Genomic DNA, 26,648 nt, shown 5'->3' on the forward strand with positions numbered 1-26,648 from the left:
GCGCCTTATAGCAAAAGCCTCTCCAAAAAAAAAAAAAAAAAAAGAATTGGACATGAGGATTGCCTAAAAACACTAAGAATTTTAACAGAGTGATCATATATATATGATCACACACACACACATAGACACACCTGTCTTTTTTTTTTTTTTTTTTTTTTTTTGGGGGGTTTTTTCTTTAGGAAAATGAGAGGTTTTTGCTATAGGGCACATGTGCTTGCCAGACAGACAGAGACATAGAGACAGAAAACGAGAAATCACCCCCCAGGGGGGATGGTCACACCGCAATACCTTCTCCTCCATTCTCCTCTCGGGATCTTGGGCATGCATGCACAAGTGCCTGGCGTGAGTTCTAAGCCACCGGGTTCAGGACGCGAACCGCAGTCGACTACGTGGGAGAAGAGTGACATAGCCATTACGCTAACTGCTGGGTTCCCCACACCTGTCATTTTTGTAATAAGAAAAAAGTTCTTAAATTCATCTCTGTAGATAGTGGTTGGTCTCTAGCCTATTAGAAAAGCCTCAAACTATTCCCAGTAGTTAGAGTCAGAGTCCATAGAGTCCATGGCACAGGACTTCCCAGGCATACCCCCCCCTTCCTTGAAGCACATTTGTTGCCAAATCCATCTAGCCACTTCCCCTAATGGGACAGATAGTTTGCTTGCTTGCTTTTTTTAAAAAAACAAAAAACAAAAAAATCTTTGCCAGAGGACATGTGTACTCGCTGGAGAAGGACAAAGACAGAGGGAAATTAAGAAAGCACTCCCAATGAAGAATGGTCACACTGCAATTCCTCCTCTATCTCTCCCTCCTTTTGGGATTCTGGGCATGCATGCACATGTGCCTGGTGTGTTTTTCAAGCCACCAGGTCCAGGACTTAAAACATGAGTTTTCCTTGTGGGATCTAGCCACCTTAACTGCTTGTAGACAGCTTTTACATAGGAAGGAAGAAAGAAGCAACAAAGAAAATAGGGTGGTCCCCATATTAGAAGAGCAAAACTTTCCTCAGAATTGTGTTCTTTAGACATAACTGGTTATTAGTGAGGCTGAGAAATGATTTTAAAATTTGAGTGAAATTTAGATGTCAGTCAGTTAATTTCAGATAACTAGTTTTCAAACCAAACAGTAGATTTATACAATCATAATTTTAGAGTTTTAAGAGATCTTGGGACCAGCAGATGACATAATGGTTATGTCACTGGACTCCCATGTAGTCAACCATAGTTCGAGTTCCAGACCAGCAGCTTAAATCTCATGCCCAGTGTGTATGTGTGCATGCCCAAAATCCCAAGAGGAGAATGGAGAAGGGATTGTGGTGTGGCTATACCCCCTGGGGGGGATGACTTCTGTCTCTTTGTCTCTTTCTTTGTCTCTCTGGTGAGCACACATGCCCTATAGCAAAAAAAAAAAAAAAAAAAAAAAAAAAAAGAAAGAAAAAAGAAAAGAAAAAACCAAAACCAAAACAAAAAACTCTCTTAAAAAAAAACATCTTAGTAAATCAGACTAAATACCCTCATGTTAAAGATTAAACTAGACAATTGAAGCAAAATCTTTTTACAGTGTCATACACTTGACAAACTAGAACTAAAACGTAAATCTTTCTACTCTCGTTCAGTACTCTATTATATGGAGCATGTTGGCACCACAGGAAGCAGAAGGTCCTTGATTCTTGGAGCCTGATGAGTGCATCTTCATCCTCGCAGGCTGCTGAGCCCCGGTCCTGCCTTTGCCTCTGATTTTTCTTGCATCCTACCACATCTTTAGAACCTGTGAAAGAAATCAATCCTTGTTTTGAAATACCACAAATCAAAGAGTGAAACATAGCAGAAAAGACAAGTTTTTGATACTTAGAATTTCAAGAACGTGATAACATGGTGGTAATGAACTGGACCTGCGTAGGAAAGGTCCTCCGCTTATGTCCTGGGACCTCCCTGAGCACTCAAAGTCATGCAAGATTCAGGCTGTCTGGGACTGGGAATGGATTGTGGCATGAGAACTCTGCTGGGAGTGCTTCTCTGTCTGTCTACCTCTCTCTCATGGAAGAAATAAGCTTTAAAAAAAGATCATAATAATCACGAAGCACCTGAAGAAGCAGTAAGTCCTGCTAAGGCTAGTTCACAAAGTAAGGTTGATAAAACAACATGTTAGAGGGTGAAAACTGCATTTAGCTATATTCCCTACCCCCCCCCCTTTTAATTGAGAATTTTTTATATCGGTCACTGTGGAGGGTGCTGTTTCCTGACAGCCTTGGCCATTTTCAGACGGTCCTATAACATCCTCCACTTCCTCTTGGTAACTCTCAGAGTCTTGTTCAATGTCTGTCCTTTCTGCTAGTCTGCCCTTCATGAGTACTAATACTGTCTTTAATTACTGTATGCCCTACACCTAGCAAACTGACTAAAACAGATTAGAGACACTGATTATATTCACTGAGTGTATGAATGAAATTCAGAAATTTTGGTAATTTTTTTTCTTTTAATATTAATAGCTTCTGTGTTCAGTCAATCCCTTGTCTCCCCTAAGAATCTGGGGAAAAACATTTATAAACTTCACACATACATATGTTCACTGGCTTCATTTTGTAAAGATTCAGTTTTTCTTACATGTAACTATAGATATGTCCTCTAGAGTGGTACTTTAAAATGATGTAAATTACAGTTTTTAAGAGGCAGTATTTTCCCATGGTACAAAAAAGTTACAAAACAATAGTTAGCAAAAGTCTTTTCCCTTGTTCCTCCAGTTCTCCTCTCCAGAGGTGATCAGTGTTACTAGTTTTTATATATCCTTCTAGAAATATTCTTTGCATTTTCTAGCATGGTGTATATGAAGAGATAGATGGGCATGAATAGTACACATTAATTGCTTTGTGCTTTTCTTTTTTTCACTTTACAGACTATCTTGAAAATCATTCCACATCAGTTCATTCATAGCATTCTTGTTCTGTGTTTCTTCTTAATATTCCATTATGTAGATCAGGTGTGTGCAAATTGAATCAAATTAAGTCTTCCTGCTTTTCACATTCTAAGAGCTAAGAACCATTTTTTAGTGGTTGGGAAAAAAAAAATCAAAGGAATAAACTTTCGTGGTGTGTGGAAATGGTGCCATCAGGTAGCATGATGGTCAAAGCACTGGACTCCCACATGGCCGACCATGCCTTGAGTCCTAGACCCGATGGGTTGAAAATCACGCAAGGTGTCTCTGCATGCATTCCCAAAATCCCAAGAGGAGAATGGAGGAGAAGGGATTGCAGCATGGCTTTCACCTCCTGGAGGGTGGTTACTCTGTAAGTAGGGTGTTATGGAAACACAGCCATGCTGCTATTTACATATTGTTTACAGCTGCTTTTGCAACAGTAGGGTTAGGCAGTGGCAAGGAAAGTTAAGTGGCCCTTTTACAAAAAATGTTTGCTGACTCCCTTATATAGATACAGTGTAATATATTAATCTGCTACTGTTACAGCACAGCATTGAATAATCTTGCATATAATGTATTTCACACATGAAAGAGAGGTAGGATTGCTTATAGAGTTATAAATTCTGTGCAGTACTTTATGTTTTTTTTCTAATTCTGTTAAATAGTACCAGGGAGACAAGATGGGGAGATAGAGGAGAGTGGACAGAGATCTTCTTTTCCTTCCGGTGAAATGGTTTGTGGCACTGACAGACTCGGGTTCCTGTTGGGAGGCCTTGAAGAGACCATTGGACTTAGATCGAGGGACGGGAAGAGAAGGAGGCGGTGGTAACTGGCAAGTTATCTGGGAAGAAGCGCTGAGCCAAGATGGTCATTCCTCTAGGCATGCCTCCATGGGCCCCGATTCAGGGTGGAGGGAAGTTTGTGGACTGCAAGGAGAGAGAGGAGGCTGATTAGCACACAGGTGGAAGTTTTTGTCCTTAATAACTCGGACCAGAGAAACATGGGGAATTTATTAGGTTCGTGCCGTTGTGTTCTATCAGTATTTGAGATGGTGCTAATATCTTCGTGCATAGCAACTGAAGCACTTTGAAAAGAAGCTTTTGTTTGATCTGTCTAGAAACATTTGCATTTACTTGATTTATTTCCTCACACACATCTATCTTTTTAGTCTTCTTTCAGAGAAGAAAAAAGAAAAAAACCTCTTAATTTCGATCTTTCATTTTCCCCCTCTGCTTTGAAACAGTAATCACTGCTGCCACCTGAGGTATTTCAGAAAAACTGGGAAGGGCAGAAGTGAGAGTAGAGGCCAGTTCATCTTTCTAGTCTGGGAGGTGAGAACACAGAGCACTGAGTGCCCTGTCCTTGCTTCTGTGCTCTGTTCTCTGACATTCCCAAAGTGCCAGATAGCCATGGACTCCACCCCATGCCGTAACACTGGCAAGCCACTGAGAGTCTTGGTAGCAGTCGTGCACCTCCTCTTCTCAAGCCTCAAAGGTATTTAAAATATAAAGCTGAACCTGGGGAAGGAAACAGAAGCAAATGGCACCTTTTAATCACTTGTAAATTTTGTTCCTACCTCTCCACCTGCATGGTGCTGGATATAAGGCACTGTTTTCTTTCTTTCTTTTTTTTTTTAAAGAGAGATTTTTGCTATAAAATTTTTGCTCACGGGAGAGACAGACAGACAGAAAGCAAGAAACCAGCCCCCTGCCAGGGTGGCCACACTGCACTCCCTTCTCCATTCTCCTGTTGGAATTTGGGGCATGCTCACACATGCACCCAGTGTGAGTTTAAGCCACCGGATTCGGACTCCAACTGCAATTGACTTCGTAGGAGTCTAGCAATGTAACCATTATGCCATTTTCAGTCCGGAAGGCACTGTTTTCTGATAAACTCTCAGGAATGACATTATATAAGGAAAGTAACCATGTTAGGAGATCTAACTTGTCTTGACTCAAATTGCCACTGTTTGCTGGAGGTCCTTGGGTAACACAGGTGAGAATTGCAAAGACTCGTGAAGGAAGGCTGTGATAGTAACTACACTAGCATCCAGGTGTGTGTCGACTTTGTGTCATCCTCTCCTTCCAGGAAGAGGGGAAATGGGTGAAGAAAAGAAATTTGTGAATAATTTTGCTGTCCTCTTTCTTCCTCCTCTTCATTCCTTTCTTTTTAAGTTGATTTATCTTCTATAAGCAAGAGAGACAGAAAGAGAGAGAGAGACAGACAGCCCCAACAGGTCCTTATGCAGGGATTCAACCCCAGCCCCAACCAACCTGGATTCACGGGCATGTGATACCTGGCATATACAGGGAGATTTCTGGACACTACCTGGAACTGTCCCTTGTGGGTCAGCCTTGCAGACCATCTTGTTTTTAATGGCATGCCACCTTCTAGTCCCCCTCCTTCTCTCTTTCTCTTTCTCTCTCTCTTTTTGTTTTTAAGAGTAGTCCAAAATATAGGTAACTTTAACCACTGCCCTCCACTTAGAAATTTGAAGATTTTTGGGACCAGCAGGTGGTGTGGTGGTTAAGGTGCTGGACACTCCCACGTGGCCGATCACGGTTCAAGTCCTGGACCTGGTAGCTTGCTTTCCCACTTTCTCTCCCTCTTTCTCTGTCTCTCTCTAGTCAAATTAAAATAAATGAATGAATAAATAAAAATTTAAAAAAAAGAAAGAAATTTGAAGATTTTTGAGTTACCTGAATAGATAACAGTTGTTGACATAAAAGATAAAAAATTCACATTCCTTCTCTCTTTTTTTTTTCCTCTCCCCTTTTATTTTCTGATATTTTGTACAGATTCATATTCAAAGGACCGAGGACCTTGGATAGTAAAACCAGTGGCTTCATCTAGGGGGCGGGGCGTCTACCTGATCAACAATGTAAGTATGCAGCTGACGCCAAACCCACCCCTTCCTTGTTCTTCCCGTCTTCATCCTTTGTCTTGGATACTAATATGGTTCCTTTTCATTAGGAGCAGGTGTTCCCTTCTGAAATCTCATTCAGAAGTGAGTTGGCTATTGTTCAGTTTACTGGCAGTAACCCCCTTCCGAAATATTAATAGTTCTATTCCTTGGCTAAAAAGTCACTTGATCAAATTTTGGGGGAGGGTAGCCTTTTGTGCCAGCAGAAAAGGTTCCTTTCTGCTTTCAGTATATTGTTATAATAATTGCTCAGCACTAAGCTTAATTGATAGCACACGCATTTAGCTTGTACTATGGGGAGATGGGGGGTCCTGCTCTTAAGGTTCACTTCAGTTTGATGTGGCATCCTTGCTGCTGCTGCAGCTCCTTTCTCCTCCTTTCCTTCTCTCCCTCTCTTCCTCTCTCTCTCCTGCTCTTTCTTGTTCTCTTCTTTTTCAAAGGCCAGCACTATCTTGATTCTTTCAAATTCTCCTTAAAAGTTGTTTTTAAATTGGCTGCATATACAGAGTAAATAAAATAAAATCCCAGCTCCTCTTACTCCCTGCACTTCCAGCAGTAGTCAGTAACTTAACAGGTGGTCTACGTTTCTTCTCTTCTCAGCTTGCCATCGTCTTCATTAATTTCTGGTTTGGCGTTTACTGCACTCACATTACCTTCCACTGTCCCTTCTACATTCCATCTCTAAGTTTGACATTTTTCGTTTCTGTATTTTAAAGTTGTGTAACATTTGAATCCTCCTCAGTGACATGATTCTATTTCTCTGCTCTATAAGTTGAGTAAAAAAATTGAAGCTCAATGGAAACAGGCTTTATAGCGTCGGGATAATGTAATTCTGTGGTCTTACCAGCATCTAAGCCCAGATATTTTTCCATTCTTCCTCCTGGACATTTGGTGGACATATTCAGTCTGGGAACTAGTGTTTTCTTTAGTTCAGGGAAAATTATTCTCTTATTGTTCCTATCTCTGCTTTTAGAACTCCTTCTTGAGGCATTCTGGGCCTTTCCCTCATGTTAACTTTTCTCTCATTTTGTTTTTTTGATTAAGTTTTTGTATTTTTGTCTTTCATGAGAGAAGCAGATTGAGAGAGAGAGAGAGAGAGAGAGAGCATGCGAGCAAGCACACCCCCAACAGGTCCCCGTACCGTGGACCACCCCTAGCCTCAGCCAACCTGGAGCACAGGTGTGCATTTGAGCTTGACTAGCAGGTACAGAGAGGCCCAAGGTCACAAAACTGGACCTTCCCATGTGGATCCATTGGCAATACTGTGGCACCACCAATCGGCTCTCATTTTTAACTCTGTTTTTTCTCTGTTTTTATGTTTTGGTTCACCAGTTCACGTTCTAATCATCTTTTTATTCATGCATCTGTATTTTTGTATTGGCTATCATTTTTTAGTTTTCAGAAATGGTTATTTCATTGCTAGAGGGTACATGTACTCACTAGAGATGGGGAAAGAAGAGCAAGAAGAATTGAAAGAGAAAGCACACAGGCCAGCTGATGGTGTGGTGATTAAGGCAACTGGATCCCACATGGCCTCCTCCATGGTTCAAGTCTTGTATCTGGCAGCATGAGAGTTCATGTGTGTATGCCCATAATCCCGAAAGGAGACTGGAGGAGAAGGGACTGTGGCATGACCCCCTTCCCCCCCACACACACTGCGGGTGCTTACTCATTTACAATCTGTCTCCCTCTGTTTCTGTCTCATGAGCACATACTCCCTTTAGCAAATTAAAAATAATTAAATGTTTTAAAAAATTTAAGAAGTAAGAGAAAGCATCCTTTAATGGGATGTGGTTACATTGCAATCCTTTTTCTTCTATTTCTCTGTCTTGTAAGGATCCTGGGCATGCACACATGAACTTAGCATGTGTCTCAAGCTTCTGGGGCTGAGATTCGATCTGCAGTTGGCCATGTTTGATCTGGCTCTCTATGCAAAAGGTTTAACAGCTGCACGGTGGGGTCAGCTCAGGAACTCTTTGTTTTCTTTTTTTAAAAATTAATTTATTTATTTACATTTAATCACATCTTTATATAACATTTCTTTTTCTAACACAAATACTATGCATGTCAGTCAAGCCAGATATTACTCTATAACTTATCAGCAAATAGCTTCTCTTTTTTGTTTTTTTTGTCAATTAAGCATTTTTTTGGGGGGGGGGATTGCTATAGGGTGTATGCGCTCGCCAGACAGACAGAGACAGAGAGACAGAAAGCGAGAAATCACCTCCCAGGGGGGATGGCCACGCCGCAATCCCTTCTCCTCCATTCTCCTCTCGGGATCTTGGGCATGCACGCACACGCGCCTGGGGTGAGTTTTAAGCCACCGGGTCCGGGATGTGGACTGCGGTCGACTATGTGGGAGTTCAGCGACATAGCCATTACGCTAACTGCTGGTCCCAATTGAGCATACTTTTACTTGTTTCTTTCCTTCTCCTTTTTCCTCGCTCCCTTCCATACTAAACTTTTTTTCTAAATATTTTATTGATTCACAAAATACCTTAAACTAACAATATGGACAAAGCTAGAATCTGATTACAAGTGCACTATAATTTTCTTCTGAAATATTTTTAAAAATTAATTAATTTTACATTCATTCCCTGAGCATGGTTACAGCATACAAATTGTGATTTCCTATCCAGAATGTACTGTATAGTGGTTTAATCATACATGTTATCATTGATAATTTTCCATTTCTAGTTTCATATGTATATATAAATTTTTCCCCTATTTCTCACCCTCTGCCATTTCCCACCCACTTCCCACACTATCTCAGGTGTCTACAGTTGTTTTCCATTCTTTTTTTTCACCCACAGTTTATTGATTCACAAAATTTCTTAAATAATCTAGCTACTTTCAGTAGCAAGTTCAGCTGGTATGTACATATCTATGAATACATGTCTGACTTTAGGCTGAAACTGAGTAGAATGAATATATTATAAGGTAGCTCCTAGCTGATGCTATATAGCTTACTATGGTCATTAATTAGGCATTTTTTACTATATTTTTTTAATTTTAAGAAAAGCAGTTTGTGCTTTAATAAATCAAAGAAATGCTAAGAAACTTTGCTTAAAACTTAAAGCCAGGAAACAGGTTAGGATTCTGTTCAAATAATAGGAACATGAACCTATTGGCAGCTCAAAACAGGACAAAAATTCTTAAAACCTGAAAACAAAGCCTAGAAGAAAATCAGCAATGTTTTAGTCAAAAGTCATAAAATGCTGTTTCCCAGTTCAATCTCATGTACTTAATCTTTCTTCTGTTGTGGTTCGATCTTCCCGATTAAATTCTGGGATATAATACTTAACTCCATACTTGTCCCTACAACTAAGTTGTCTATTTTCTTAGTTTTTGAACTCTTATTTCTGTGTGTCTGTATTAAAGTTTCCTGGTATAGCACTCTCTTGAGAACTTCTTGGAGATCTGGTCTGGTAGTGGTAAATTCTTTCAGGTTTTGTTTATCTGAGAATGTTCTTGTCTTTTCTTCTCATATGAAGGATAATCTTGCTGGGTACATAATTCGTGTTTGAAATTGTTTTTCCCTTAACACTTTGAATATATTTTCCCATTCTTTCTTCACTCACATTATTTCCAATGAGAGGTCCACTGTTATCCTGATGGGATATCCTTTGTAGGTAACTTGATGTTTCTCTCTTGCCAATCTTAGTATCTTGTCTTTGTCTGTGATTTTGGTCAATCTGGCTATAATGTGTCTTGGAGAAGATATTCTTGGGTTGATTCTATTTGGGGGTCCTTTGTATTTCTTGGGACTGGATCTTTGAATGCTTCTCTAGGTTTGGAAAGTTTTGTTCCAGGATTTCATGGAATAGATTATCAATGCCCTTATGGGTCCCTTGCCTTCTGGGATACCAGTTATCCAGATGTTTGAACATTTGATGCTATCTAGTATTTCTCGTATATTATTCTCATACTTTTGGACAATTTTCCAAGCCTTCGTGGTGGATTTTCCTAGGCCAGCGATTCTGTCTTCTACATCTGAGATTCGATTTTCTGTGTGATCTAGTCTGCTTTCATACTTTCGAGGGAGGTTTTGACTTCCTGTATTACAGCATTCAGGTTCATTTGATCCTAGTAGGTCTATTTGATTCTTTTTTATAGTGTGTATTTTCTCTTTTATATCTTGCAAGAATTTCCTCACCTCCTAGAACTCGTTGCCTCTTTCTCCTTACTCCTCTGCAGTTCATTGTCTCTCTTCTTCCATATCTGTTAGCTTTGACACTATGAATATTCTAAATTCTTTATCCGACATTTCCATGAGTTCCATTATACTCATGGAAATGTCTGAGAATGAAGAGGAGTTATTCTTTTCCCTTGGAGGAGAGGTATTTTCTTGCTTTCCCATATTTTTTGTAGCCCTGCGGTGATTTCTAGTCATCTGATGGATGGTGCATTTCTTCCTAATTCTTGAAGTTCAGTCTGAATGTTCAGAGGCGTGCAGAAGGAGGTGGTCTGCAATCTCTCTTCTGTTCCATTTTCATTCTTTGTGTATGAGATTCAGTGGGAATAGAGGTATATTCTAACCCTAATTGTATTCATATGCTTGGATCCTGTTCACTTGGACCTGTCTAGACACTTAGTGCATTGAGGCCACTAGAAATGAATCTGGAGGGGGAAGTCTTAGCAGAAAATCTTCTTTTTTTTGGTCAAAGAAAGCAATATTTCACAGCTCAAGTTCAATATCCATCCTAGGATGGACCTGAGGGTACGCCTTTCCCACTAGAAATGAATCTGGAGAGGGGAAGTCTCAGCAGAAAATCTTCATTTTTGCTCAGGGAAAGCAATATTTTACAGCTCAAGTTCAGTATCCATCTCAGGATCAAACTCTTTGTTTTCTGACTTGCCTTTACCCAAAAACAATGTAACGAATTACAGCTTGTGGTTGTTTAGTGGATGCAGTTTATCTGCTTATCTTTCTGAGGATACCAGTTGAAATTTTTTTAACGTTCTCCTTAAATTTTCTTGGGATTGTCTTTTGTTTCTGCTATTAGAATTTTTCAGCTTTAATGATCCTTAGGTGTTGGACCATATTTATGAATAAAAGACTAAAGTGATAGGGGGCCAGCAGATGGTGTAATGGTTACATCACTTGACTCCCACATACTAGACCATGGTTCGAGTTCCAGACCTCGCGGCTTAACACGTACACCGGGCATGTGTGCGTGCGTACTTGTGTGCCCAAATTCTCGAGAGGGGAATGGAGAAGGGATTGCAGCATGGCCATCCTCCCAGAGGAGTGATTTCTCACTTTCTGTCTCTGGGGAGTGCACACACCCTATAGCAAAAATCTCTTTCTCTCTCTCAAAAAAAAAAAAAGAAAAAGAAAAAAAAGACTAACCTGATGAAATTGGCACCTGGCCCAGGTTTTGCCTAAGGTTACCTAAGACTCTTTCCTTAATAGCCTCTCATCCAGGGAGTTTTGTATAAGGGCAAAGCATTGACTGTTAGGCTTTGCTCTAGGTTCATGTGCCTGGGAGCATGGGCGAGGAAGTTGGCCCCTTTCTCTCTTGCCAGAATAAGGAGGGCCTTACTGCAAATGTGGAGGTTTTGGAGATTTTCCTCTTGGGCAGAGCTAGCTTTTTTCTGTCTTTCCCTTTTGGTGTCTCTGGAGTGTCCTCAAGTCCACTTGGTAAGATCCCTCCCTGCACTCACATAAGATGTCCTCCCTAGAGTAACCCCTTAAGTTTAATTCTGAAGGTAAAAAGCTGCTGCTTTGGGTATTGGAGAAGGAAGGACTCCTGGCCTCATTGCTCCAGATGCTGTTTGTTAATTAATTATCTGATTCTTATTCCTTGGCCTCGTCTTCCTATTTTCTTAACTGCCAACTTGGAACTTTGCAGGAGTCTCCTTGGGAAGATCACTCTCACTTCTGACATTTCAGGCTAGGGCTCCCTCTGTTTTTTTTTTTTTTTCTATCTGAATCCATCTGCTTCCTATCTTTCAGGATTTCCTTAAACTTTTGATCTGTTTTGGCTCCTTTCACTTTTTTCGATTCTTATCATTTCATTCTTTTGAAAATACTCTTCTGTCCTTCCCATGGAACTTAGGAGGCATTTAAGGAGGTAATACATATGTTGCATGTGTGACCAATACTTCATCTTAGATCCCCTATTTTTTTTTTCCACATGGAGCTGTTTATTTATTTATTTTAATTGCCAGAGGGCACATGTGCTTTCCAAAGAGTGACAAAGAAAGAGAGGTGGAGAAAGTACCTCCTGATAGGACTTGGTCATTCCTCAATCTCTTCTCCTCCTTTTCTCCATTCTGTAGAGATTTGGGGCGTGCGCGCGTGCACACACATACACACAAGTACACATATATGCCCTGCATGTTTGTCAAGTTACTAGGGCTGGGATTCAAACCACAGTCAACCATGTGGGGTCTGGCTTCCTTTAACCACTAAGCTACATGGCCAGCCGAACGTTTCTTGTATGTGCAGAAATATTCCTGAGTGTTCTTCATGTTGGAAAATCCTTAAATTCAGTCTTATCTCAAAACTGTATAGTAAACCGTTATGATCAGTCCTTTCATGCTGAATAAATACAGGATCTGGTTTCGATAGAACAATTACAACAGCTCCAAGTTTGCTAAAAGTCTTGTTACTTCCTAGGCTACTCTGGAGACCTCTTACCCTGGGTCTCTTGTGACATAAGGCCCTGGTCCTATGCTTCTGCTCTTCGTTTTCTTGTCTCTGCTCTGACCTTGGCCTGAAGGTTTCTCTCCAACAGCGTTTCCTTCAGCTCTGTGCCAGGAGCCCCAGTGTTGTTTGAGTCTCATAGACAACACTAGTTTGGGTTTGGAGCCTAGCTGCCAAATGAAATTGCTATTGAAAGTCAACTATGGTACAAGTTTGCTTTTTATTTCCTTAGACATGAGTCAAAAAGAATAGGATCTATTCCCAGCTCATCTGGGACTTTTTTCTTTTGGAATACTCTTTTGCCCTAGTGATTTGTTATTTTAAAGCTACTATTGTAAAGAATAGAGAAGTTAAACTTTCCTTGGTGGTGGGGAGTGGCTGGGAACCCTGTGCCCCAACACTTCACTGGATTTCAAGTCTCCTGAAGGGGGTGACATGTCTTTGGAGAATGCATTTGGCAGACCATGTGAGAGCCTTACTCTGCCTCCCACTTCTCCCTGGGCTGAATCCCTTGAGACCCCCTGCATAGATCAAAGTACTTGGCAGGACCTTTTGCCTTCTCCCTCTCCCTCCATGGAGCTTTGGAATGAGTTTGATTCTTTTAGGTATTTAGTGGAGGTGCCAGACAGAAGCTTGGGAAGATGCCAGCAGGCATGAAGGGAACTGGCAACATGTGGACATAATGGGAAAATAGTCCCATTTCACCCCAAAACTGGAATTTTATCACCTTTTGCTCAGACATACAAACCATGTGGTTAATAGTCCTCTCTCTCCTTTCACAGAAGGCCTAACCATCCCCTCTTTTCCATACCTGGATCCTTTCCCATGGAATATGTGACCCATTAGCCAACTGAATGAAGTAACTCTTTCCAGGGCTGCTGCCTGCTTTCCTTTTAGGTTTGAGGGGGAGGGAAGAGGAGTGCTTAGGCGGAGGGTCTGGGAGCAGAACTAGTGTGAGTGGGTGAGGTACTTTGGCAGGGGGATTGGCGTTAGGTGTGAGGCCCAAATGAAAACATCTCTCTGTCTTCCCACCGGAGTGAGAGGGCCTCTCATTAAAACTTCCCTCTAATAGTCATAACCTTCTGGAAAATATCTGCAAATAGCAACTTTTACCATTACCCAAACAGGAGAAAGGATAGAAAAAGCACTGCTTTCATGTAATTCTGAAGACAGAAGTATGGACTCCTGCAGAGGGAAGCATTTTGTTGGTTGACTAACATGGCTCTTTAACTCTAGAAATACAGCATAAAGGAACAATGCTGTGTTTGCTTCAGCCCTTCGGTAGCCATGACTAAATGCCATATTTTCCTAATTTACTGTATTCAAATTGAGGAGGGGGAAGACCTGGGATGTTTAAGGTGTGAATTTGATTATGGAAGTAAAATTTAGTCATCCTTGTCTCATACATTATCCATGCTAAATATAGTATTAATATACCCCTTGGGATTTTTTTTAAAGTTTATTATTTATTTTTTCCATGATTGAGAGAGATGAGGGCAGGGGAAAAAGAGAGAGAGAGAGACAGTACTCCCAGCAGGGTCTGGACTCCACAGTCCACCCCCAGCTTCAGCCAGTCTCAGATCATGAGCACATGGCATACCTAACATACTCAGAGGTGGCGGTGGGGGCGGGGCGTATCTCTGAATGCAAACCCAGAACCCTCCCATGTAGGTCAGTCTCACAGTTGCGTTGACCATTGCACTGCTGTTCCACTTCTCTCTCTGGGATTTTGAAGTAACCAGCAGGCTTTTAGATTACTCAATTCACACCTATACTTGTGAATATAATTCTTAGCTTCTGTTTATATGTCCTCTGTTTTCCTCTCTGTTCAACAAATATTTAGGGAGTGCTTGCTGTGTGCCAGATGCGATCCCTCCTTAAAACCTCTCGGAAAGTCTCCTGGTTCTTCAACATTTTAACTCAAAACTCAGAGCAGTGCTTTGAGTAGAATGGCATTGTCACACAGTGTTGAATGCTGTTGAGTTGTGGAGCTTAGTAGTTAGAGCCACATAGATACTACTGAGTTTGTAGTAATGAAATAACTGATGTTTCTTGAGCATTTAACATGTACCCACCATCGTGTCTTCCAAATACAGTCTCTTAATATTTTTCAAAATTAATTTGAATTTTTATATTTCAAATTTATAAGATGATGTTATGGGATACACACACATAGTAAAATGCTACTTCATTTAATTTTGATAATATTTCTATGAGGAACTTACTGTCATTGATCTTGTCATAACGCAAGTCTAGCTGATTCCAGAGCATATGTTCTTTTTATTTATTTGTTTATTTATTTATTTTTGAGAGAGATTTTTGCCATAGGGTGCTTGTACTTGCCAGAAAGACAGAGACGCAGAAAGTGAGAAATCATCCCTCCAGAGGGGATGGCCATGCTGAAATCTTTTCTCCTCCGTTCTCTTCTTGGGATCTTGGACACGCTCTCATGTGTGCCTGGCGTTAGTTTCAAGCCTTAGGGTCTGGGACTCAAAGCAGTCAACCATGTGGGAGTCCAGCACCTTAACCACTATGACATCTGCTGGCCTCCAGAATATATACTCTTTTTAAAAAATATGTATTTATTTAATTTTATTAGTATTATTTTAATTTGCTATAGGGCTCATGTGCTTACTAGAGAGAGACAGAGAGAAAGAGAGGGAGAGCAAGAAAACAAGCTGTCAGGTCCAGGACATGTCTGTGTTCAGACATGTGGAAGTCCAGTGCCCTAACCACTATACCACTTGCTGACCCCTCAGAATATATACTCTTAACCACTATGCCATTCTACTTTACAAATAAACGAAACAGATACCATGAGCTTTAATCGTAGGGTCCAATTAGAAAAAGGTTTCCAACTTTCCCAACAATTCTGATCCCTCTAATGTGCTTTGAAGGTGCTTTGAAATGAAATAATTTAAAATGAGTTAATGAGAGATTAATGAAAAGGAAACAGGCTTGAAAATATCAAAAGGCTTTCATTAGCTGTTCTTCATGTACACCACCATAACAAGAAACTGTACTCAAGACCAGCAGGTGGCGTGGTAGTTAGGCACTGGATTCCCACATGGTTAACTGCAGTTCAAGTCCTGGACCAGAAGGTTTGAAAATCACTCTGGACATGTGTGCACGTGTGCCCAAAATCCCAAGAAGAGAATGGAGGGGAAGAGATTACAGAGTGGCCATCCTCCCAGGTGCTGGTTTCTCACTTTCCCTCTCTGTCTCTCTCCAGTGAGTGCACATGGCAAAATCTTTAAAAACAAAGGAAAGAAACTGACTCAATCCATCCTTTTCTTTCATGAGCTTACAGTTTAATTCCCAATGCAGATAAAAACGAGAAGTAAAGGTAACAGAGTAACTACTACAGTTATCTAAATAATGTCAGGGTTTCTATGTGTATGCATGCATCGAGGGATAAATGTGTACGGTGGAAGGGAAGAGAGGAATGTCATGGGCTTTAGATGTGTCCTGGAGTGAAAACCACTACCAGTGTGTTCTCTGGTACAGTAGAAAGTTGGGTAGCCAGATATCTGTTGGAGCCTATAAGTGTTCCTTGATAGGAAGAGAACTAGGATCGTTTAATCTCAGGTTTGGAAGAAAGCCTGAAACTTAGAGCTTAGCTCAAAGATTGCATTCATTCTTACCCACTAAGCTGAATCAGAATGGCGATAGTACTTGTGAGAAATATGAGGGAGGCAGGAAATGCTGGGGGTGACTGAGTCCATGAGGGGTGAGTCAGTACTATGGCATTGTGTCCATGTGATGGTGTGTGGAGATGGTCTGTGAAAACTGCGGTCTTCCTTTGAGACAGCAACAGTGGAGAACGGGAGAATCTCATTATCCTAACTCTGGAGTTTATTGTAGTTGTGTGTGACATTCTGGGTCTCAAAATTACCTTTAAGAACTACTATAGTATTTGGAGTAGCATTTACATTATTATAAAGAGAAATGTTTGAATTTAGGGAGCAGTTATTTTGGGTCACAGTATTGGGGACAGGTATGAACAGTGCTTAAAATTAAGCTGAGGCAGATGGTCTGGGTTCCAGGACTGCTCTATTGCTTATTAGTGTGTGACATTGAGCAGATCCCTAACCTTTCCTGCTTATTTCCTTAACTATAAAGTGTGGATGGTGATATAGTTGTCTTACAGGTGAGCATTAAATGAAACAATACTTAGGATATACTTAGAATAGCACTCGGCATGTAGTAAGAGTTAAATTTTATTTTTTTCTTCAAATGTTAATATTTCTATTGCTGTTCTGTAGCTATTATCATCGTAATTATCATCATTGCCTCTTCCCTTTTTGAGCCTTTTTGTCTTATATGGATTGTGGGTGACTTCCAGCTGATTTTCATATTAATCTAATTACAAATGGAGTTATTCTATTTCAAATTTTTGTTGTTGTTGCTGTTTTTGCCATAGGGTGTGTACATTTGTCAGAGAGAGACACAGGGAGAGGAAAAGTGAGAACTCACCCATGGGGGGAGGATGGCCATAGCACAGTCCTTTCTCAGTTCTCTTCTTGGGACTTTGGGCATGCGCACACACACATATGCCTAGTGTGATTTTCAAGCCTCTGGGTCTGGAACTCAAACCACAGTCAGCCATGTGGGATTCCTGTGTCTTAACCACGATCCCACCTGCTGGCCCACTATTTCAAATATTTTTATCTTACTGTTTCTTTCATTTGGAATCCATAGTAACTTCTTGCCTCCCATCACACTATATATTATAGACACCCCTTGCCAGGAGTTCAGATCTCTTTGCCCGTGGGGTCCATCCCTCCTAGTTGTTGAGTGTGCCTTTCATTATTTCCCAAGGAAGCCCCAGGTCTGAGAATCTGCCCACCCTTTCTGCTAGACTTTGTGCATACTGCCTTCTCACGATGGTCTCCTTTCTTCTCCACTGCGTGTTTGATGGCTTTCAATACTTCTGCATCTGCTCTTCCAGAACCAGCCTTCCCTGACTCATCCCACCTGACTTGTCTGCCCTTTCACTTTGCAACCTGGTATTTTCTATCTGCAGACTTGCTGCTTTGTGCGTGTTGATAATTGCCAGAGAGGGGAGGAGGTACCCACCACTGGAGCATAGTCACACCATAATCCCTTCTCCTCCTTTTCTGGTCCCCCTGGGATTGTGGACATGCACACACATAAGCCTGGCAGTATTGGGGCTAGGATTCAAACCAGGGTCAACTATGTGGGATCTGGCTCTCTTAGCCACTAGGCTACAGGACCATCCCTGATTTCTTTTTAATTATGTGTTTTGCCTATGTGCCCTCTGGAAAAACGAAAAAAAAAAAAAAAAAGATATGTGGCTCACTCGTGGTGATTCTGCAGTAGCACAGTACTCTACAGTGCTGGACGCCACACAGTCTCAGAGCTCGGCACACATGCGCGTGCCTGTCTTCCTAGCTGGCTGGGAAGGCGAGGGGGATGAATGCAACACGTAACCTGTTGAAGGTGCTTATTTTTTTCTTTCTCATGACAAATTTTTAAAAAATACTGCATAAAATCATCTTTATGCTATATAGATAAAGGTATATATGAAACATAAATAAATGTGTTTAGACTTGGGTCCCATCCCCAATATATCTCATCACATATCTGAATATTGGGTCATTAGAAAAGTCGGGACATATTTTCTTCTATTTTTCTATACAAAAATATGTCATGATTTTTCCAACAGCCAAATATTTCAAAACCTGAAAAAATCTGAAATCTGAAACATTTCTGGTCCTAAGCATTTTGGGTAAAGGATACTCAACTTATAGTCCCTGACCTCAAAGAATTTAAAACTTAGGACACATACCAGCAAAATGGCCAGGTCTGGGGCTCAAACCAAGCCCTTGGACATGTGAAATCCAGCCACTTTAACCACCAGGCCACAGGCTGGCCCTATATAATATTTTTTATTGCATTGTTTTGACTATTCTTATCTCATGAGGTCAAGTATGGAATTTTCTACTTGGGGTGCCATGTCAGTGCTCAAAAAGTTTTGGATTTTGCAATATTTCAAATTTTGTATTTTCACATTGGGTATACCAACCTGTAACTGCATGTTAAATTCCATGAGGGCAGAGATTGTACTTATATTCTTCACTGTATCCAGGTGCTTTATACAGTGCCCAACTGTCTCATTATTTATTTGTAAAGTACTTTTGTTTTTAATCAAGGAAATCTTTAAAAGATCCAATTTAGTCTTTACACACAGTTGATAAGCAAGTGCCCTGGAATGAATCAAATACCCATCCCATTTCACAGAGGAAATGCTAGGATCTATTATGGATCTGTAAGATCTTTAAACAACTTAATTTAAGAATAATGGTAATATTTAAAAATTTGTTTACATTTTTTTACATTTGGGAGAAAGCAAGCTTTTATTTTTTTAAGTAGCTCTTACTTGCTTCATAGATGATTATTTAATATCATGTATATAAATCTTTCAAGGTGTTTAGGCTATAATTTATTGTGCAAGAAGTGCTATGTAAATTTATTTCCACCATGGCAATTGGATACCACACTGTATATGGAAGTGCTATGTTATGTATCCAATTGACTATATGGGGACCTTGAAAGGAAACTTTTGTTAGAATTTTAGTTTTCTTTATTATCATGTATTAACAGGTTGAGAACACTGCTCCCTTATTGTAAACTAGGATTCCTTTGCATTTCTGCCCTTTCATTATTTCTGTTTGCTTAATAGCCGAACCAGATTTCCCTGGAAGAGAACATCCTGGTCTCCCGTTATATTAACAACCCCCTGCTCATAGATGGTGAGTTAGAACGAGTTAGATTGCACTAAACTGTTTAACTTAACCTTTCATAGTCTTTATCAAACTAATGTGAAATTATAGGCTCTTGTGGCTCTTGACATGAGGCTGGTTCCTTACCTACCTCATGGAGTTATTTTGAAGATGAAATCAGATAATATAAGAGAAAGTGCTTTATAAGTTACGTAAAAATTTATGTATCTAAATATCTGTATGGAAACTGAATAGTGCATATATACTTATATATGTGTGAGTGTGTGTGTGAGTGTGTGTGTGTGTGTGTTATGCACAGTCTGTTGGATTGTTGGAAAAGTTATGGCTTATTTTTTTCTATTTTTTAGTGCAAAAATACATCATGACTTTTCTAACATCCAGTAGTATAATATACTCTCTCTATATATAGTACGGTTACATAGAACAATTATTTCTTATTTTCTGAAGGCCAGCTGTGTGGTCAGTGTCTTTTTCATGTGGACAGGAGGAGTGTTCTTTTTTCATATTTCTTGATTACATTATCTGTTCCGTCTGTAGCAGAAGACAAACTTAGTTTTTCCTGTGAATGGAAATTTATCTTCTAGATTTCAAGTTCGATGTACGCCTCTATGTGCTCGTGACTTCCTATGACCCTCTTGTCATCTATCTCTATGAAGAAGGACTGGCTCGGTAAGAGACTTTGCTTTGGGGTGCAAGGGTGGGATGGGTGTGTTAGAGTGGACCTGTTACGGAGTTCATTGAGATTGGGCTGTTTTTTCCTGTTATGCTCAACTCAGGAAAACAGAGTATACTAGTTGGACTTCAGGTTATAGAAACCAGTCTTATTACTTGTCCAAGTCTCACTCGCGTATTCACACATAAGCAGGTATAAACACACAGCTTTCCCGCAGGGCTCCAGGATCACATAGTGTTTTGTTTGTTTGTTTGTTTGTTTATTATTTGCTATAGGGCATGTGTACTTGCCAGAGAGAGAGAGAAAGAGGGAAAGCAAGAAAGTGCCCCCCTCTCCCCAGAGGATGGTCATGCTGCAATTCCTTCTCCTCCATTTCTCCTCTCAGCATTTTGGGCACGCATGCACACACATCTGGTGTGTTTTTAAGCTGCCAGGTCTGGAATTTGCACTACACAGTTGTCCATGTGGGATCCAGCCATCTTAGCCACCATGCCACCCGGCTGGCCACATAGTATTTTCATATAGTGACAATTGTTATAAAAACCCATGGTATTAAGATAATTTGCTATTGTTTTTCAGCATAGATAAAGGAACAAAAGTAAAATCCCACATTTTTATACCCTTTATATATCAGGCATTAATTTTTATCCTCGCAACTTTATAGTTGATTCATTTTTGCAGCTGAAGAAACTGAGACTTAAAGAGGCGAGTGAACTCGAAGTCACTGTTCTGAGACCTCCCAGCTGGTTGGTGATGGAGTGGGGATTTGAACTCATGGGTCTGACTCCAGAGCTCAAGGCCCAAACTGTCATATTTAGGGGATATTAGCACTTTTTAACTTTTTTTCTTAGCATGCAAATTATATGCTTTACATTGGTTGCATATACTTTTTCTTTTTCTTGAGGTGCTCCTTAGGTTTTAAGGTGATGTTACAATATTAAATTCAAGTCATAATAATTTGAGGTTTTCTTTCTCATATTCACAGAATTTTATAGGTTAGAGTGTTTTCCTAAATCCTTAAATTATTTAAAATAAATATAGAAGTTTGCTGTGTTTGTGTTCTTTTCCCCCACAAACTTTTTTTTAAACCAGCTATTTCTCCGAAGTTCTTTTTGTGCATAACGGTCTTGATGTTATAGAGTATAGTAGTTTTGGAAGTAGTTTGCATTTGTGATCTGCCACGACAGGCTGAAAAGGCATGGTCTGTATATATGTCTATATTTTAGAAAATGTACTTTGAAGATGGAATGCAGCGTGGATAGAAGTAGGCCACCTATTTATGTATGATAGGACATGTATTATTGTACTCTGACAACTATTTTAGAATGGTATCATAATTGTTAATAAGTTAATATTTTTGGTATGTCCTGTGTATAGAATCAGACAACTAACCAAAGCTTCCAGCTGCTGGAGTCGTGTCCTCCTATCACCTGTAGGTGGCAGTGATAACACTTATAAGCCCTGACAATTCTTTTTTTTTTTTTATTTTTTATTTGAGAGGTTTTTCACTATAGGGCGCATGCGCTTGCCAGACAGACAGAGAGAGACAGAGAGACAGAAAGCGAGAAATCACCCTCCAGAGGGGATGGCCACGCCGCAATCCCTTCTCCTCCATTCTCCTCTCGGGATCTTGGGCACACACGTACATGCGCCCGGCGTGGGTTTTAAGCCACCAGGTCTGGGACGCGAACCGCAGTCGACTACGTGGGAGTCCAGCGACATAGCCATTACGCTAACTGCTGGTTCCCTAAGCCCTGACATAATTCTTAACTAAGATTGATGAGTTTGAGCCCTGGCAACACTGGAGGCTACAGAAACACCCTAGTTTTGGCTTCTTGCTCCTTGAAAATTGTGTAAGGAGAACTTAAACATCTCCCGGTTGTCAGGTAAAAGACTGGACCAGGTATCTGAGCACAAGTGACTACATGCTGTAATCAGGTTTTCTTAGGAAAAATTTTCTATGGCATTTGTAGACTCATAGGTGCTCATAATTTGAAGTATAGATATGTAAAACTAAATACCTTGTTTCCGTATCATCTACAACAAAAAGAAGGTAAAATATATCCCTAAATTCTGTTCAGGTGTGCAAGTGCTGATGATTTTCAGTTTCATAATCTGAGACTTCTGAACTTTCTTTTGTATAACGAGGTTCTCCATTCTTCTTCCACTCATCCTTGCCCTGTCTTGTCTTCCACATCCTGCTTGGGATCTGAGTATGTCTTGCCAAAAATTGGACTTCTGGAATAAAGAAAAGATATCAAGGTTATGCTTGATGTTTCTGAAGGGTATTATACCAGTATATTTTACATAATATTTTAAAGATTTGTCAGCCACAATATTAATAGCCTTCTCTATGGGTAAAATATGGCATGATTTTAAGATCTTCATGGTCGGAACACAAAATGCGTCCAGTACCAATGTTTAATTTACCACAGATATGAAAATGCTTTGGTTACTGGTTGTGTGTCAAGTTAGAATCCATGGTGTAAACCTTCTCTTGCTTCCGGTAAAAATGTGTGTGTGTGAGTGTGTGTGTGTGTGTATGTGTGTGTGTGTAAAATCAGTGGATGCTTTCTCTCAGAATAATTAGGAGAACAGCTTTTATTGAGAGATTTTTGCTATAGGGTGTGCGTGCTCACCAGAGAGACAGAGAAAGAGTGACAGTCAGAAAGCGAGAAATCACCCCCTGGGGGATGGCCATGCTGCAATCTCTTCTCCATTTTTCGGGGATCCTGGGCATGCATACATACATGCGCAGTGTGAGTTTGAAGCCACTGGGTCAGGGACTCGAACCACGGTCGGCCATATGGGAGTCCAGCAACATAACTGCTACGCCATCTGCTGGTCCCAGGAAAACAGCTTTTTAAAAATAGACCAAATTGAACAAAAAGCAATATGAATTTTCAGGGCTTTGGTTAGACCTACTTCAAAGTCCAGATGAATGTAAAAGTTTTATAAGGTTAGAAAGATGGTACATGGTGACATAATGGGCTGCTCGCCAGAGTCGTGCAAGGCACATTGCTCTGTATGATCCTCTCAGTGTTCCTAAGCCCTGGGTCTTCAGTCACAGTGTACCATGGTATTCACTGACTCCTCCTCCTCCTCCTTTTTTTTTAAGAAAAATTTATTCAGTATGATTAATTATTATTATTATTATAATTCAGCAGAGAGAGAAAGTGAGAAAGCAGGCTTCCACGTCTGAGACTCAATCCATGGTCGGCCACGTAGGAATCCAGTGCCTTAACCACCATGCTACCTGCTGGCCCCTGGGAAGGGAAGCTCTTATACCATATCACAACTTCTGTATGGTGACTCAACTTAATGCTAGATGGGCAGAAAAAATAAGTTTATTTCTCGACCGTTTTGTGAGATAAGCTAGTTTGTATAAATTTTTTCACTTCAACTTGCTCAAGATCCTCATTTCTTTAGTGTTTTCAGTTGCTTATTAACACAGGAAGTAGGAAAACTTTCTGGTTTCTTTTTATTATTATATGATGGTAAAATATTGAAAAGGTGTTTTAATGAAAATGTCTCCCTGATACTTGGGCCCAGTGTTTTATGGTTCTTGTAGTGATGCCCCAGAGGCCACCCTGCTTTTGAATTTCACATGTGTGTTGCTGTTTAGCACCAGCAGGGGACACTCCATTTCCAGAGAGGCAGTGTTCTCCACCAAGATGGTGTGGATTCTTTTTCCTGTCGAAGGTGGAATCCAAAAAGACTTTGTCCTGGATTTTACAGCTTTAGGTGGATCCAGTATTGGATTTAAATGATTTGACAAAATCCATTTTGAGACAAAGTTAATAGCCAAATTTTCACTGAAATGGGGAAAATAAAAATGTTAAAAAAATTAAGACAGGATTGAATTGAAAACCAAATGTGTTGTCAGAGATTCAAAGATAGGTATCACTAGCATCTTGGGGGACATGAAAGTGCCTGTCCAAGGGACTGAGAGAGCTCCCCCAGTGCGTAGAGGTGGGCGGAGAGGATGCTGGGAAAGCCCCACAGGGACTGCCTATTTTTTGGCCTCAGCCCTCCCTATTATGTTGGGGAAATTCAGAAAAGACCCCAAAGCATCTGTAATGCCTTTCCCTTCCTCCCCACCCCCAGTTCCTCCTTCAGTAGCCTTCCTTGCTAATTAACACTGGCTCCGCAGGGATATTTACCTTTTCTCTGCTGGATTCCTGTGGTTTTGAAAGAATTCAGGTACTCTCTAGTTGCCAAGGAATTCAGATTACCTCACAGGCTGCACACTGTCCAGAATCTGCCACAGCAGCAAGTGAGGGGGAAGAGACACCAACAAGGGGGAGAAAACCCTCTCAGTGCTCATTGTCACCCTCCCTGGCAGGCTCTGGCTGTTTGTGAAGTTTGAGTCATTTCTGGCTCTAAAGACCAGGGGATCAGGCTGGTAATCCCCTCCCAGACGCTCCGTAGGGCGCTGCCTCGTCACTGCAGCACTTTGGCAGTCTCCGGGCTGCAGCTGGTTGACAGCAGATCAGAGAGCTCCTGGGCCTCTTGTTCTCTTCCATAAGATTTTTCTGGGTCAGGCCAGGATGAAACCCAGTGGCTCCTGGCAAGGCTGCCTGAGGTGCTGTCCCTTCCATGTCCAGGCCTCTGGCTCAGAACGGCTACACCTGCCGAATGATAACTCATACGCCACAGCCATGGTCTCCTCAGAGCTGGCCTCCTCTCCTCCCTGTACATTTGGAAGGATGTTCATTAAAAATATAACCATCAAAATGTCCTGCATCTAGGTGATCTGTGACTGACCCTAAGATGTATGGTGTCGTGTTCTCAGAAGGACACATGATTTGTGAAGAGGGGAATCCAATTTAAAAGCTTCTCCTAGCGCTCTGTGCTGTCCTGCCCGTTTAGGTTCCATATTAGTAAATACCTTGGAACAAGCAGCTCAGATGCAGTTTCAGTTAACTAAGTTTGTCGAGTACCTACTGTCTGCCGAATGTTGGTATGCTTTTCTCCGCACACAATAGTTTTAGGCAAATTATTGCTATTGTTTTATTGTGCCTCTCTCTAAAAAAATTAAATTGAGAAAATTAAATTGAGGCAAGACATTGATGGGACACAGAAATGGATGATTATCTGTTGATGATAACGTATATAGTACCCTCAACTGGACTGGTGTCAAGTGTATTCATGTTTGGTGTAAATTCCCTTTATAAGCTAAGTGATGTATAGTGGTTGAATGTATAAAATAAATTTAAGTAAAATAATAAAGAATATTATGCTAGAGGGCATGTGCATGATAGAGAAAGAGAGAGAACTTGCCAACAGGGCCTTGTCACCGCGACAGTCCCCTTTCCCTCAGCTCTTCATCCTGTCAGGATCCTGGGCATGTGTTTGTGTATATGGGGTCGGGAGATCAGCCACGTGGGATCCGGCCTTCTCTGTACAAGATTTAACATGCTGTGGGGTTGGCCCCATTGTCTTGATTCTCAGTGTGAAACATTAGGGAAAAAGAGGAGATGTAGTGTTTTTTGTTGTTGTTTTTTCTTTGCCAGGGAGCATGTATACTCATGAGAGAGAGTGGGCGAGTGAGAGAGGGAGAGACAGAGAGGAAGCCATCTCCAGCGGAATGTAGTCACACTGCAGTCCTAGTTCCTGTGTTCCTTTAGCTCATCAGGATTTGGGGCGCAATCCAACTCCCTTGGACAGCACTTAACTGCGATGATACAGGCCGGCCCAGAAATGTATCTTTTAGTTGAACTATTTACTGTCAGAACAAAGATATTGTCAGGATAAAGACAGGACATATTTATTTTTAGTGTGGTTTATAAAAATGGTCACATAGTTCTGTATTTATCAGTAGGCTGTGAAATGTACCCAGGGTTTCAGATTTAGCAAGAGAGTGAGGCCCCCTTTTCTCTTCTTTTTCTTGGCTTAAAGGTCAAAGCTATGATATTGTTCTTTTCTAAATCTTGATCTCATTAAGAGGGAGGTTTGGGCCAACAGATGGCACAGCAGTAATGCCATTGGATTTCCACATGGCCAACCGTGGTTTGAGTCCCAGACTTGGTGGCTTAAAAAACTCAGGCTGTGTGTGTGTTTGTGTCTGTATGCCCAGAATCCCAGGAAAACAGAAGAGAAAGGATTATGGCATGGCTATCTCTCCGGGGGATAGTTTCTCACAATCTCTCTCTCTCTCTCCAGCAAGCACATGTGCCCTATAGCAAAAATCTCTCCACAAAGAAAAAAAAAAAAAAAGAGAAACTCAATTAATTGTGTGAATTTCAGCCTGTGTTAGGATGAGTATATATGCAGACTCGGTCCTGGGGTACCTGGTGAAGAGCTTCTCATAGGTTGCTGCTCATTATACGTTGTGTTGAAACTTTCAGACTGAAGCAGGGTGTAACTCGATTATGTGAAGGTCTAAGTCGAAGGTCACAGACTGAGATGCGAGTACACTCTGTGAGGGAAGCTGGCGGTGGAGACTGGAGCCCTGGAGAGCACACGTGCCACCTGAGACATGTCCTAGTCAGTGCCAGAAGGGCTTGATGGGGGTGTTGCCACATGTTTTTAATGCAGGCTGCACATCTAGATTTTCATTGTGAAAAAATAAAAATTTTTTTGCATTTTTTTTTTCAAATTTTCCAATTTTTTAAAGACTTTTAATTTTGAAGTCATTTCAAACTTAAGAAAATGTATGAAGAGTATGAAGGACTGCTTCTTATTTTATGTCGAGACCCCCCCCCCCCTTAAATTTTTGCC

General features: G+C 40.8%; 1 protein-coding gene across 17 annotated transcripts in view; it reads left to right on the top strand.

Moving 5' to 3' along the window:
- TTLL5 (tubulin tyrosine ligase like 5) overlaps positions 1-26,648 on the top strand; it is a 330,457-nt gene that overhangs the window by 43,251 nt on the left and 260,558 nt on the right. For all 17 annotated transcript variants that reach the window (XR_003550803.1, XM_027775153.1, XM_006157045.3 and 14 more), the window contains 3 exons: positions 5,709-5,791; positions 19,192-19,261; positions 19,837-19,921. Coding sequence is in view for 16 of the 17 variants with exons in the window: in XM_027775153.1 (XP_027630954.1) it covers positions 5,709-5,791; positions 19,192-19,261; positions 19,837-19,921 (238 nt within the window). In the remaining variant the exon portion in view is untranslated. The remainder of the gene's footprint in view (positions 1-5,708; positions 5,792-19,191; positions 19,262-19,836; positions 19,922-26,648) is intronic.

The sequence above is a fragment of the Tupaia chinensis genome, unplaced genomic scaffold (genome assembly GCF_000334495.1).
Source record: "Tupaia chinensis unplaced genomic scaffold, TupChi_1.0 Scaffold000528_1, whole genome shotgun sequence".
NCBI classification, from domain to species: domain Eukaryota; kingdom Metazoa; phylum Chordata; class Mammalia; order Scandentia; family Tupaiidae; genus Tupaia; species Tupaia belangeri.